The following is a 15,892-nucleotide window of genomic DNA, read 5'->3' as shown; positions in this document are numbered from 1 at the left end:
ACCTCACTGTCGGCAGCCTTGAAGATGGTTTTCCACGGTTTCCCATTTTCACACTAGGTGAATGCTGGGGCTGTACCTTAATTAAGGCCATGGCTGCTTCCTTCCCACTCCTAGGCCTTTCCTATCCCATTGTTGCCATAAGACCTATCTGTGTCGGTGCGACATAAAACATAGTGTAGAAAAAAAATTAAAATTCTTCCTACAACATCTGCAGACTCGACAAAGACAAAGAGTACCATGCAAAATTTGATTAGGCAGAACCTACTTTTTTTTTTTTAGAAATTGAATAATCAAAAGAAAAAAAAGAAACTTGATAATTTTTTAAGGTCTATGTGCATGGTTCTTAAAAGTAGAGTTTGAGCTATTTACACATCCTAAATACTATATCAAAATATTATTTTTAAACAATATTTTTTGCCAATCCTCTATTATGAACTTTTTTTCAAATTATACTGTCTGTTTCATTGCGTTGTATAATTATGGTCTGTTATAGAGAGCCAGGTATGGAAGAGCAGTCTGAAGGCTGCTGAAGAAGTTTTCCAGGAGAATATTCCTCCATTAAACTGCTCCAAAAGCTACAATTGTAAGAGCCTTGTTACAACCAAGGAAAATATTCAACAGCTTTTGGACACTCAAAAACAGCGTTGGGGTCCAACTTGTGGACCCATGCAACTGTCAGGCCCAGCAAACAAGAAGGATCACACAGAAAGAAATACAGGTTTGTACTTTCTTCAGTTGTCATCTTCATCTTTAAATAGTTTTTGTTGTGGATCAATTTGGCCAACTCCAGATAGCTTGACATGAACATACTAAATATAAGGCAAAAATAAACAACTACCTTGCTAATACATGCCCGCTTAATACACTATCCCAGATAATACCTTATTTCATCGCATATTTGTTGCCTTATATTTTCCCAGTCCTAATTTATACGACCGGGCGAGTTAGCTGTGCGGTTAGGGGCGCGCGGCTGTGAGCTTGCATCTGGGAGATAGTGGGTTCGAATCCCACTATCGGCAGCCCTGAAGATGGTTTTCCATGGTTTCCCATTTTCACACTGGGCAAATGCTGGGGCTGTACCTTAGTTAAGGCCACTGCTGCTTCCTTCCAATTCCTAGGCCTTTCCTATCCCATCGTCGCCATAAGACCTATTTGTGTCGGTTCAACGTAAAGCCACTAGAAAAAAAAAAGCATCATTTCCCAACTCCCGTTTCCCAGGTGTGGTGTACAAGCACTTGCCATCTTCTTCTGTTTCCATACATCTTCTGTTCCAGTATATCCTCCCATTTGTGTCCTCTCCTCCACATCTGATCTTACAGTCTCTATCCAGCGTTTTTTTTGGTCAGTGATTGTACACTTGTGTTATGTCGGCGACCCACCATCCAGCCCCTAGATATATCCTTACTTCTATAACTTAATATCATAAATCATGAGACACATTTCCATACATTTCAGGCGAATAGCCACTGCCATTGGGTGAAATTACCGGAATAAGGCATCACTCCTGAAATTCAACATGTGAATCATTACCAATTACTGAACTAAAACAGCTCATAACATCTTTGTCTTTGTTATTAGGCCAATGGTTTGACATGTAACAGTGCCCACTCCACTCTGTGGAAGCACATACCTTTGTGAAGCTCTATGCTATGCACCTCCAATGTGTGAGCTTGCGTCCGCAAGGTAGTGGGTTCACACCCCACTGTCGGCAGCCTTGAAAATGGTTTTCCATGGTTTCTCCATTTTCACACCAGGTAAATGCTGGGGCTGTACCTTAATTAAGGCCACGGCCGCTTCCTTCCCACTCCTAGCCCTTTCCTATCCCATCGTCGCCATAAGACCTCTCTGTGTCGGTGCGAAAAAAAAAAAAAAAAAAAAAAAAAAAAAAAATCAAGGAAGTAACTGTGCTGCTAGCAACACAAGACAATCATGCTGCAGCCAGCAGCAGTACATTGCCATGGAGCACCTAGTAAGTAACATGCAGAGGTAAAATACTGGGGTTCTGCCTTAACTTTTTGTAACTTGTTCTCACTACAAACATTAGTTGTCTGTAAAGTATTCCACCTCATAAGTTGCTGGCTTTGCAAAATTTTGGATGCGTTACCTGGCCTCTTAACTGCTACACTCTTGTTCACAACAGTATCGTGACAACTGTTTTATTACCCTTCTTTCTCTTACTTACATTCCTTAGTTCTGGAAAATGTTGGCTACAAGTTTCACGTTCTCATTGGTATATTAACATTTTCACTCTGGCGAAGCAAGGGAAGATGTGTGGCCTCGGGAATGGGTGTCTACGGTGGCTGCTCGTGCCCGCTGTACGGGATACTTTCTGTTCTTTGCTATCTTGCTTGCATTTTTTTACGTTGTTAGGGCACAACAGATTGACTGTAATTTAAAGACATATATAGTACAGTCAAATATATTTGCGCATTTACTAGTCATTTTCACTCATGCAAAGCTTCCCATCCTTCTTCTAGATCTGCAGCTTTGGACAGAGCATCGGCAGAGTTAAATCTTTTCCGTCTTAATTTCCTTCAAAGTCACTGCCCAATATGAGGACAAGGGCTTCATTTATGGTATATTTGTTTATACATTATAAAATACAGTACCACAGTTCATTGAGGTACCTCTATAAGTGCTAATACTCCGGCAGTAAACAGCAGTTATGGTGCAAATGATGAATGCGAAGGTTAGTCGAACCATTACCTTCCAACTGATTACTCCTGACATCTGGTGACTCTACTAGTAACTATATATTGTCAAGACAGCCACTTGATATCATGAAGTTCGAACTTCTCAAGCAGTCTACCGTCGCGAAGCTCAGAAAAGTCAAACAGCATACGTTTGCTACAGCAGTCCGCCAGTGTGAAGAGGTGAAAGTGTCCGTGGGATTAATCATTATCATAATATGCCCAAAGAATCTACAGTAATTATATCCCTCTCCATTCTCTCCAAAAGCTTTTCCACTCCAGTTTCCTTCCTGACATCCTCATTTTTTACTCTGTTCTTTCTTTCTTTCCTATCATACTTTAAAAATGTTCTGTCATGGCCTGGTTTTTATTCTTCTGTCTTTTTGTTGATGTACAGATCTTGGCTCCATATGTCACTATTGGGCAGTAGTACATCTTATAGATCCCCTCTTTACACTTCGTTGGTACTTCCTTCCTCCACACCAGTAGTCTTATTCTTTGGAAGAATGCATTCCCCTCTTCAATCCTTTTCTGATCTCTATGTCTAGCCCTTTATCCTGCATCAGTTTGCTTCCCAACTACTTGAAGCTCTTCACAGTTTCAAGGTTTTATTCTTTTATTTTTGATTCCTTTCCCCTCCCTTTCTCCTCGAGTCAACAACACCTTTATCTTACCCTTTTCCACACTGATTTTCATTCCATTTCTATTGACCTATGAACTAAAACTGTTCTTCAGTGATGTAGATGGTAGAAGTTTAAAAAAAATTTGTTTGCATCGCCTAGCCAAGGGATCCTCCCATGGAAGTTGATGATTCAATAATGATTCAATTCTTGCATGAAGTTCTGACTTTATTATTTACTTTCTGGCTATTGCAGGCTTCCCTCATCGATCTGCTGCATTATCCTCCGAGCAAAGGTTTGATCATCTCTTCAGAACGGTTCCTCATCAGCATGATAAGAAGGAACAAGGTAAGTTGGTGCTACAATTCTTTGGGGATACTGTTGAAGTGTTGAAGGAAAATTCAAAGGGAATGAAAATTAAATTTGGTGACTGTACTTGCTACTCTCAGCTGAAGTTTGGAGAACATTCCAGGACTGCTCCCTCCAGTTCCTGGTGGTAAATACCATGCAGGCTAACTTTTTTCCTAATAGAGTCTTATATTATAGAAAGATAATAGTATGAAACAGATTTCAGATTGTGATGCACTGCCAGGTACAAGGAAACAGTGGTGGCGATTGGGATAATTATTTAAAAAAAAAAAAAAAAAATGTACAAGCCCTGTTGTCTTATCAGCTAATTCTTTCCTTTATTTTCTTAAATTATTAACAAAATTTATTAGCGGAAATATGCACGAAATTTTGTTCGTCGCGGCTAACCGATTTGTACAGTGCCACAGCAAGTAGTGGAAACTTTACATGTGCTGTGAGCAAGGGCAGTAGGGGTATATTTTTTTGCCAAGGTCATGGACACTGAGGTATGATTCACCCACTTGCCGTGTGGATTCGTCAGTCTGGCAGTCATTTTAATGTCTGTTAGTTTCTTAGTGTGTGGTCAAATATGAAATGATTTTTAATTATATATTCATGCTGTACTTCTGTTTAATTGTAATTCATGTGTAATATTGTTTCTTTGGTGAAAGTTTTATTGTATGTAGTGTTGAATCCAAAACTCAAGAAAAACTATTATTACTGCAGTGACATCACTGATGAATGGAATGGATGATTTTCCCAAAACATGTATGGTAAAATAAATAGTTTTCTATCATTATAAGGTGTATTGACAAGGCAGCTCAAATAAAAACCATTTTAAATAGTTCTTTAATAGATTCAGACAAGTCAATACAGGATCAAACATAATACTTATTATGGTTAAGTTTATGAACAACTTTACCTTTAGTGTCGAAATTCACTCAGAGACATCAAAAACTTACCATTTTGTAGTTTTTTTTCAGTTTTGATGTATTTACCTCTTCTCCACCCGCTGTATCCCACAAACCCGGCTACTTTTTGCTATCTGTACATTTTTGCCCCCCTGCAAGGAATAGAGAAAACACAGCCTGGATGAAGTGGCGCCAAGTTACGGGAGTCCTTTTTGACCGAAAGATCTTGTACTTAAAATCAAAGATTTATAGAACATTCATTCGTCCAGTACATTATACGGGGCAGAATGCTGGCCACTCACAAAAAGACACAAACAACATCTCCATGTCATAGAAATGAGGATGCTTCAATGGCCTCTGGGACTCAATAAATTGGACCATGTAAGAAACCAGGATATCAGAACAGCTTTTGGAGTGGCTCCAATTACTGACAAAATGCAGGAAACTCATTTGAGATGGTATGGTCTCGTACTGTGCAGCATTAGTACTTCAGTTGTAAAGGTGGCACTGGATTTGAATCCTGAGGGCCGTTGACCAAGGCGACGGCCGAGGAAGATATGGCTTGATGCACTATGGGAGGACAGCTTGGTGGGCATTACTCCAGTTGATGTCAAGGACTGGAAGTGTTGGGAACTGAAAAAGCGGACCCTGCAATTACGCGGGATAAATAACAACAACGACGACGACGACAACAACAACAACAACATCAACATCATCAACAACAACTCACTCCATAGAATTCTGAGGGATGTGAAGTTCCCGCGCCGATCTCGCAATCCTCTTCCATCCTTTTCGATCTTGAGCCCACTCTTCCCTGTTATCAATTTGAAGGGTCCGGCATACCTTGTTGATCTTCTCCCATTAAGAGATCCCTTGTAGGCCTATAGATCTGGTGCTGTGTTATCCTGCATCCTCAGTACATGTCCAGCCCAGCATAATCTGTTGGATTTAATCACACCCATTATAGTGTGTTGTTGAGAGAGGGTGTAAATCCCATAATTAGATCTTTTCTGCCAGCTTTGGGAGATAGGATCGTACCATGGGCCAAATATGAAACACAAAAGAGTCAACAAGTTGGAACTGGGCTATCGACTGAAAAAGAACACTTATAACAAAAAATGCCTGCCATGCAATCTGAAACTGAAGCACTACACGTCAGTCATATGACCAGAAACTCTGTATGCCATGGAATGTCTTTCACTGAACTGAAAGTCAGAGAGAGGAGAATTCTCAGGAAGATCTTAGGTCTGGTAAAGGAAGATGAAGAATTCTGTAGACAGCACAATTCCCAGCTCTATGAACACACAGACAGAGTCTCTGATTTTGCTAGGAAAAGGAGAGTAGCCTTCTATGGCCATATAGTAAGACTGCCTTTCAAAAGACCGACTAATCGCCTGTTCATCTTCTGGCAGTACAAAAAGATTCATACCACTTGGCTGACAGAAACGAGAAGGATGTTAAAGAACTGGGAATGTCAGATCTTCAAGATAGGCAGTCTGTACGACGTACCCTGAAGGAAGTCCATGGATTTCAGGACAAACCTCGGAAGAAGGGTACCCACTGGACTGATGAAAGAAAGGCGTTACACCGGCAGAAATTGCGTCAATATTGGGCAAAGATCAAAGCCCAACAGTTGAACAAGCGTGGTCCAAAGTAGGCCCATTCGAACCAAGAAGAAGAATATGAAACAGAATACATAATAGGATAAGCACATTGATAGGTCATCTTTTGAAGAGAAGGAGACTAGGACAAACATGAAAACATGAAAGGACAAGAACAATCTCCACACCTTCATACACTGCAGTTCAATCCCAGTTCTTCTACATCTGCTTCTTCTGATTCTCTGACAGGCTCATTTTTCTCCTTCCCAGTGCAGGTATCGGCATGAGCTGAGGCAAAGCAGAACTAAAAGAACTGGATTTGATGAGGACAGAGCTCATCCATGAAGAAGGCAATGATTGTTTGTGTAATGTGTACTTACGTGTGTTTTAGTTCATTTTTCCGTACTGTTGCCTATGTTCTTACTGTTTATCATTTGTGCCTATTTCCCTCCCTTTGATGTTTACTACTCTACTATAGTGAAACTCTGTTAAATCCCGCCCGCTTAATTCTCTGTCCGGCAAAAGACGTTCTTCCTTAGGTTCTTGGGCATAACGTATATGCAGCCTTTAAAATCCCACCTGTTACACTTCATTTGTGGAATATTTTCAATTCATTTCCAACAATACTCAAAGAAAAGTTTTAATTTTTGTTACTTGTTTTTGCTGAGCTTATTAATCTACGAAGGGAGATCAAATACAAACGGGAATTTGAATGTACCGCTGCTGTTAGTAATGGTTTTGAGGCGGGGCTTTGCCAGGACGTTGGTGCAGGTGTCTGGAGAAGAGGTTTGCGCGCGCAGACGATTGTGGAGAGCTGGGCTGCTTCAGTACACCATGAGTGAGCAAGAGGTTCACACGTCTGTTGCGCAACACATCATTATCAAATTTCTCGCAAAAGAGGGCACCAAACCTTCTGAAATTTTGAGACGGCTCTGCACACAGTTTGGGGAAGAAGCACTTTTGCAGACTCGAGTGTATGAGTGGGCTAAAAAATTTGTGGCAGGAAGAGAAGGTGTGGAAAATGAACCTCATGAAAGGAGACCGGGGACAAGCATCACTGCAGACAACATTGTTGCCATTCGTGACATTGGGGAAGATTGGTAAATAAAAATTTTGCAAATTGTTTTAGCCATAGGAATAAGTTTGCGGATGTGTTCAAACCATCATCCGAGATGAACTCCATTTCAGAAAATTATCTGCCAGGTGGATTCCTCGTCTCCTCAACCAGAAACCAAAAGCTTTAAGCCAGGAAGTTTGTCAGAGACTTCTCCGTCACTATGAGGAGGAAGGAGAGGATTTCTTGCATCGTATTGTGACTTGTGATGAAACTTGGGTGCATCATTACACCCCAGAGTCAAAGCAAGCAAGTCAGTATGCATGGAGTGGAGGCAAAGAGACGAAGCAGGTCCGGTCAAGGCCAAAACACACTGATATGCTGGAAAGGTGCTTGCAACCATTTTCTAGGACTCCACGGGCGTTTTGCTGGTGGGTTTTCTTCACAAACAAAGGACAGTTAGACAATTAATGCAGCCTATTACTGTTGCCTTTTGGAAGAAGCCAAAGCTGCGTATCGCAACAAGCAATGCTGGCAACCAATCCGAACCGTTGTTCTTCTCCATGACAATGCAAGGCCGCATACTGCCGCTTTAATGCGGGAAAAACTGGAGGAAATTCACCTGACATCTCTGGAACACCCTCCGTACAGCCCAGATTTATCGCCCTGCGACTACTATTTGTTTGGGCCACTCAAACAAGACCTAGGAGGACAGTGGTTTTATCGTTCTACGTTGCGATTTTATTTTACGTAAATAAATATCACGTGAGAACACGTTCACTTCTTTATATAAATTACTTTATTTCCACTGTACGTCACAACACACAATTATATACAGTAGTAAATTACACGATATACCACACTCAATAGCGGAGTACCCTGAAGTCGATTCTGACAAGTACAGATATCAACAACGCTGACGCGCGCACTATAACACATTCAGACTTGAATTCACCGCCTCACTCACTTGAGTCCAGTACTCAGACTCCACCTCGGAGCCCAACAGTCACTCCCAGTTCATCACTTGCCTGAGTCCCAAGAAAAAAGATCTGCAAACTTAGAACTGAGAACTGACTTCACTGACTGACTGCTCGATATTTATACTATTTGAGCAACCATCTAGAATGATCGACTTCTGGAAGAGTTCTTACAACACTCGAAACATCGATTGACCAGCTGGTCGAATGGGTACTCGAACGTTCCTCCAACATTTAAAAATGTACATGGAAATATCTACAACATTCGTAATGTCTCTACGTGTATCTGGATAATAAAACGTTACAGTAAGTTTCCAGAACCCTTCATATACACCAAATTATAGTACAATAAGTCTAACATACGAACATTATGGAATTTTCTACCGCTTCCTACTCTGTAGATTTTGAGGTTAAACAATACGTATTTGAGGTTATACAATTTTATACTACATATTTACAGAGAAACCATATACTAGTCATGTTTAACACTTAATAAAAGATAATTTAGTATTAAATAGACTATAATTAAAATATATTAAACATACTAATTGAAGGTTTTACACCAGTTACGATGTCGTACCTACAACAGTTTGATGATGATGCAAGTATAGAACATTTTGTGCACAACTGGCTTCGCACATGTCCCTCTTCTTGTTATCAGGACGACATCAAAAACTTATGAATCCGATGTAGAAAATGTGTATCAAAGCCAGGACACTATGTAGAAAAGTGATTTGTGTATGAGTATTTTTTTTTTTGCTGGATGCAATAAATTAAAAAAATAATTCCCATTTAAATCTGATTTGCCCTCATATAACGTATTCCACCCTTTATTTGTTGGCTTTGTGAAGTATTGGTCCCATTACTTGCACTCATTAGCATGGCTGTTATTTTGTTACTCCTTCTCTCTGCCATTCACATTCCTTAGTTATGGAAAGTTTTACTTGTCAGTTTCATGTTGTCCTTGGTGCATTGAAGTGCCTGTGTGATTAAAATGAGTTTTAAATGAGAAGCACACTCTTTAAAGAAAAACATGTAATTAGTCCACCTTGACCAATGCAATAGGCCTACATGTGTCTAAGGGGGAATTTTAAGTAAAATCACATTAAAGGTACATGTTTTGGCCCCTTTTAGTTTTCTTCAGCCTTGAAAAAGGAAGTATGAAGTTTTTGAACACTAACAAACACCACACTAAAAGTTCATATGAAAGATTAATTTTGAAACATTTTAACTTGTAACTTAAAAGAATGTAACCCAAATAATCATATAATTTATACAAGCACTCCTTCTTGAAGGCTTGACGGTAGATGGAAGATAACATCAAAATTATAATTCTGTAGAAAAGTCTTTAGAAATGGACGATTAGAAAAACTGCAATAAAATACATTGTCAGTACGGAAAACGAAAGAACATAGCAAAACATCAAATCGATAAACTGTCAAGCAGGTCAGCTGTTGAATGTGGCAAGGGAGGGGGAAAAGGAAAGCTTTTTTTGGGGGGGTAGAACTTTTATGAAATGTTGGGATGAGTTGTGACTTTGTTTTATCAAGAAGGCCTTGAAAAGAATGTTATTTTTTTCAGTAATTTCATTTAAATTGAAAATGGTTTTAATCCTTTGATCTAATTGGATGAAAATACTTTCATAGATGTTAAGTAATTTGCCCTTATTTTCTCTATGGAGAATTAATAAACATTCTCTATGAGTGATCATATGTTAGATTTCCATCATCAATTCACATCCCTTGATAACTGTTTAACGTTTTTGCATTTGGATTCATAAAGATCCAATGCTTCCTGACATTTTAAGCCTACCATCTCCTTTAAAAATTATGTGTTCTAGAATTTTTTTTTTCCACGTGAATGAAAAAGCTCAGCACTGAGATAGTAAAAAGTATGCTGCTAACTCAGCACTTAAAAGGTTTAGCTAAAGGTGCACTTACAACATTCGTATGGTAAGTTTATGACAGAACAAACTTGCAGACTAATGTTATTCCCATTTACAATTTAATTATGTGTATAGATGAACAACTAGGGTTGGTTTCATTTTCATACTCTGCAGTGTGTTTCTGTAGATCTATTTTTAAAATTTTTCCTCTTTTTCTCCAGGTCCTCAGAACTTTGCCTTCAGGAACAACATTGCTGCGAATGGACATGATGCTCTGCCATCTCGCAAGCACGATGCTGTCCTACCCCACATGCGCGTTGCAGTTCCTCAGCAGAATGACCTGGGTTCTCGCCAAGTTACTACTGGTCCTTACAACAACTTCTTCAATCAAAGCACTAACAGAACTGCTGGGACTGGTCTTTACTCTCATGTTCAGCCTTCATCAGCTGGCAGACAAGGGCAGAGACAAGAGAAGATGGAAGTGGACGAACCTCAGACAGGCGCATCTGCCTTCTTGACTGCAAGAGAGGAGCTAGTAAGAATCTGTCAAGAATACTCTCTGATTGAGGTCATATTTTGAAGTTTTTAAGGGCACGTGGGCATGAAAAGTCATAGAAGATATTCATATTTTTGTTTTTCCACTTCATTGAACGGAGTAAGCTATGCAAAATGTGAACGCCAAATTGGTCGTCCTCAGTTTGGTTTTAGAAATGGTTTGGGAACTCTCAAGACTCTTCTTTTTGAATCTTGTGACTCAGAGGTGCCTTGATATGAATGTTGACGTGTACACATGCTTCATTGACTATCAAACATGACGAATCCTCTCGGCTGTTATTCTTGGCTTCCTAGACCAGGGTTGCTATCTCACTATCAGACAGCTCCTCAGTTGTAATCATGTAGGCTGAGTGGACCTCGAACAAGCTCTCAGAATCAGGTAAAATTCTCTGACCTGGACGGGAATCGAACCAGGGGCCTCCGGGTATGAGTCAGGCACTGCGGGGCCAGTTTTTGATTGCATATATATCGTGCAATACTTGCTGAAATTTTGAAAAATTCTGGTGTTGATGCTGGTGGTCTATGTATCATCACTCGACTCTGCTGAAGCCAAACAGCAGAGGTAAAAATAGAGGGAGACACAACTGAGGGTATAAGTATACATATAGGCATGTGACAGGGCCGTGTCCTGCCCACTCCCCTTTTTTAGTATCTACTCTGAGACTGTGTTCAGAGAAGGTATCAAGGATGTTAACCTAGGTATCAGGATCAAAGGCAATGTCATTCATAAAATCCGCTTTGCTGATGATATGGTTGTGTTAGCCAGTAGCCTTACTGATATTCAAATTATTACTAACAATTTTAAGACTTGGACTTTCACGAGCGCTAAATGACATTGTCATACAGTAGAAGTCTGTTATACTGAGAATTCATAACGGCAAAAAATTTACTCGCTATAGCGGATTGTCGTTATATCAGATTTTTCTTAAAAGTCGGCGTAAACCCTATACGCATTTAAATCGATATGAAACGGCAATCAGTTTGTTCAAAACTTGTCTTTTCTCGAATGATATCTACACTGCGGCTGTGAATTTCGAAATTCGATACTATGTGAAAGTGGATGTTTAATTTCATTCTGAAAAAATTGTAGTATCACTTCAGAGGTCTCTGTGGCAAACGTTTCAGTTTTCTTCTTCGAACAGCATCACCTAACCTAACCGTATATATCATGAAAACATATTTCAAGCGCATGTAGACAAATGAAAACCTCCTTGATACAAATTTACATGGGAATACCTTTTCCAAAATTTAAGCAGACGTGAGAAAATATAAACTATCCCCTGAAATCAGTGAGGAACTCTGCCATATCTTGAGGTGTATCGTATTCTTACTTCATTTCATTATACACTAACATTAATGTTAAGTGATCGTTTACTTCAGCGTTTATTTCTAATGAGTGTTTGTAGATAGGGTGGATCACGGGAGACTGCTGTTGGCCATGTCATTTACGCATTTCTTACGATAAAGTGTTATCGTCTTTCATTTTGAATTTTCTTTTAGAAAACAGCAGTCAACGGGTATTACTAATCGACATGAATATCGCCTTTGAATGTTGACGAGAGAGTTCACAAGTGTACATAACGAGAAAACTAAATGATTCAATGATCGATCACATCCAGGCGCCTGTAGAGAAATAACATTCTCGCTATAAATTTACATGGGAATAGCCTTACCGAAATTTAACCAGATGCAAGAAAATATAATCTAACCTCTGAAATCAGAGATTTGCTCTGCCATATCTTGAGGTGTATCGCATTCTGATTTAATTTCAGTGTAGAGTATTAAAATTAAGCGATCGTTTAGTTTACTTAGTCTTTATTTTTAACGAGTTAACAACTGTTATTGACCACGTTATTTACGTCTTTATTACAAAAACATGTTCTCCTTTTTCATTTCTGATTTTCTTTATGGAACGGCAGTTGACGGGTATTACTAATTGACTCGAACATCGCCTTCGAATGTCGACAAGAGAACTCGAAAGTGCACATAGCAAGAAAACGATGCCGTACCGAAGATGATTGATCGCATTTTGTGGCAAACGTTTCAGTTTTCGTATTCAAACAGCATCACCTAACCCAACATCTTTTTTTTTTGCTTTACGTCGCACTGACACAGATAGGTCTTATGGCGACTATGGGACAGGAATGGCCTAGAGCTGGGAAGGAAGCGACCGTGGCCTTAATTAAGGTACAACCCCAGAATTTGCCTGGTGTGAAAATGGAAAACCATGGAAAACCATTTTCAGGCTGCTGACAGTGGGGTTCGAACCTACTATCTCCCGGATGTGAGCTCACAGCTGCGCGCTCCTAACCGCATGGCCAATTCGTCCGGTCCTAACCCAACGTAACTGTACTATATGTATCATGAAAACATATTTCAAGTGCCAGTAGAGAAATGGTGATCTTCTTGCTATAAATTTATGTGATAATAGCCTTTCCGAAATTTAACCGGACACGAGAAAATATAAACTAACTTCTGAAATGAATGATGCACTCTGTCATATCTTGATGTGCATCCCATTCTTACTTAATTGCAGTATTTAGCATAAAATTAAGCGATCGTTTACTTCAGCCTTTATTTTTAACGAGTTAACAGCTGCTATTAGGCATGTTATTTACGCATTTATTGCGAAAACATGTTCTTCTCTTTAATTTCCATTTTTCTTTACGGAACAGCATTTCCAAATGGAAATTCTAAGTTCCCATGGAGGGAATTAGATTCTTTTCCACCAATAGAGCATATCAAAAATCAGATCAAAAATTAGATGGATGGCTTTTCCGGCGTTTGCTCTATTAACCAGCGTTTCGTCTTAGGTCTGACACTAGACAGTGGGTAGGGTCTGACACATCCCACTCTGAAGAGTCTAGAGTCTAGTAGAAAGACCTGCACCAGGCGAGTTGAACATGTCCTCAGACACTCCCGGTACTAAAAGCCATATTCTAAATTTAAAAAAGAATATGCTGTGTTTGGTTATGAATCGAGGACCTTCATCGTTACCTTTCTCTTGACCTCTCTGTTTGTGCTTCTTATGTTTCTTCTATCTTAATCTGTTTTCTGTATGCTACCCTACTGTGTCCATCCATCTCTTTTGAGACCTCCCTTGTGTTCTCTTTTCTGTTGGTTTCTCTGCAAATTCATTCATTCACCACTGGTCTGCATTTAGAGCTGTCGCCCAGGTGGTGGAATTTTATCAAACGTTGGTGAATTATTCCAATCCCTAATTTCTCTTCCTATAAATGACTGTTTGTCCTCTACATTCGGGAGATTATGGGTTCGAATCCCACTGTTGGCAACCCTGAAGGTGGTTGTCTATAGTTTCCCACTTTCACATTAGACAAATGCTGGTTCAGTACCTTAATTAAGGATACGGTCGCTTCCTTTCCACTCCTAGCCCTGTCCCATCCCATCATCACCGCCTCTGTGGATCAGTGGTAGAATGTCAACCTCCGGATCCCAAGATAGTGGGCTCAAACCCGGCAGAGGTAGTCATATTTTTGAAGGGCAGAAAAATGTCCATTCGATCCATTCGACAGTCCATATCGCACGACGTCGGCATGTAAGAGATCTCTGGTGACACATTTGGTATTTGCCCAACAAAATCAATTAAATCTTAGCTACAGACACCCAAGAGAGATTCGGTTTACTCTGGCTGCCATCTAGAAATGGCAAGAATAAAACAGATCATCAAAATTGATGAGCAGACAGCCAGTGGCATCAAATTAAAATGTCTGCACATGGTAGCTGAGGCCATAAGACCTTTCTGTATTAGTGCAACGTAAAGCAGATTGTAAAAAAAATTTGTCCTCCTAAATTACGATTTAATCTTCGTATAATGACTCTGATACTGAAAATGATTTGGCCTCTGTTGACTCTCATACAGATGCCAGCAGATGAAGTTTGGTATGTAAGATATATTATTTTTAATATTAGGTCATAGTTTTGCTTGCAAACAGTCATAATGATAATGCTACTTTTAAAAACTCCATTCAAGCTTTCACTCATTCTTTGGAACTTGGTCTTCTCCTATTCGCATTATGTGTCCATACCATTTCAGCTTGATTATTTCTATCCTGTTTGGTAGGTTTGGAACCGAGATTTCTTTCTAAACTATTAACTTTTTAATTTTTCTCTTTTTGTCTTCCCTGTGATACCTCTAAGGAACTTCATCTTGGCCGTCTGAACTCTACTCTCATCTTTACTCTCATCTTGTTTTGTTGTTGTCCATGTACTTGCTGCATATGTTAATACTGGAACATAATCAGTCAAATACAGAACTCCATTGCATTAACTAGAAACTTCCCATTTCCTACCTAATTCAGTATCTACTTTGAGTTATCAAAAATCCAAGAAATCGTTGACTTACTAATCTTCCACTGAGTGTGCAGTATGTCTCACTAACACATTTCAACACATTTATGATAGAAAAAGAAGACATTCTAAAAACTTGTGTCCTATTGATCTATGATACAGAATGAATGATTGTTGCAGATTGTCCAGAATCAGAAGAAATGGGGCAGAAATGCTGGTAATGCAGGCTCCAGTGCTGCTCCTTCCTATAGCTACTCAAGAGGACCCAAAAGGTCCCTCGGAGCCAGACGTGGGGTGATGAATCCATTCATACCACCTGTGCGACCTGAACAGAACAGGTACCTTTCTTTCTTTGCTGTTTATGGCTGCCTCATTTTAACTTCTCATTTAGAGTCAACCAAAAGAATTTTAGATTTACTAGCACCGTAATTTCTTTCAGCATATGACTTTTTTGTGTTTTATTTCTTCGTTATCTGTTTCATAATCAATTCTGAATTATAGACGAGCAGCTTGCTAGAAATTCTGTATACAGTATAACATATCTGGATGAATTGGGGATCCTTGCTGCCAGAGTCTATAAATATCAGTGTTATTTAGAATATCCTAAGTACATGGTATTGCGCAGGGTGCAAAATTTCCAGTCTCCATTAGCAACGACAAATTTGAAACAGGTGGCCAACTTTATGTGTTTATGAAATATTGGCCCTGCATGAATGACAATAGCGATCTCTTATTGCTTTATGTTTTTTATAGCAGCCCCATGGTCTTGGAGTAGTCTTAATAATAGTTTTAATAATATGTATTATAATTGGAGAGTATGGAGATTGGTTAGTTTCCCTCATACCTCACACAGAGACTCTCAGTTTGATTCATGGCCAGTCAGGGATTTTTACCAAGATTTAAGGGCTGTTTCGAGGTCTACTCAGCTTCTATGGAAACAATT

The 15,892-nt window shown here is 39.4% G+C and overlaps 1 protein-coding gene across 1 annotated transcript in view; it reads left to right on the top strand.

Moving 5' to 3' along the window:
- The window catches only part of LOC136881934 (fidgetin-like protein 1), a 53,728-nt gene that overhangs the window by 8,643 nt on the left and 29,193 nt on the right, over nt 1-15,892 (top strand). Inside the window, exons 3-6 of the mRNA XM_067154391.2 lie at nt 494-718; nt 3,566-3,658; nt 10,308-10,621; nt 15,130-15,287. Of these exons, the coding sequence (XP_067010492.2) occupies nt 494-718; nt 3,566-3,658; nt 10,308-10,621; nt 15,130-15,287 (790 nt within the window). The remainder of the gene's footprint in view (nt 1-493; nt 719-3,565; nt 3,659-10,307; nt 10,622-15,129; nt 15,288-15,892) is intronic.

This window comes from Anabrus simplex, chromosome 10 (assembly GCF_040414725.1).
Source record: "Anabrus simplex isolate iqAnaSimp1 chromosome 10, ASM4041472v1, whole genome shotgun sequence".
Classification (NCBI taxonomy): Eukaryota; Metazoa; Arthropoda; class Insecta; order Orthoptera; family Tettigoniidae; genus Anabrus; species Anabrus simplex.
Note: the sequence above shows the minus strand (reverse complement) of the source record. Positions and strands in the feature narration are given on the sequence as shown.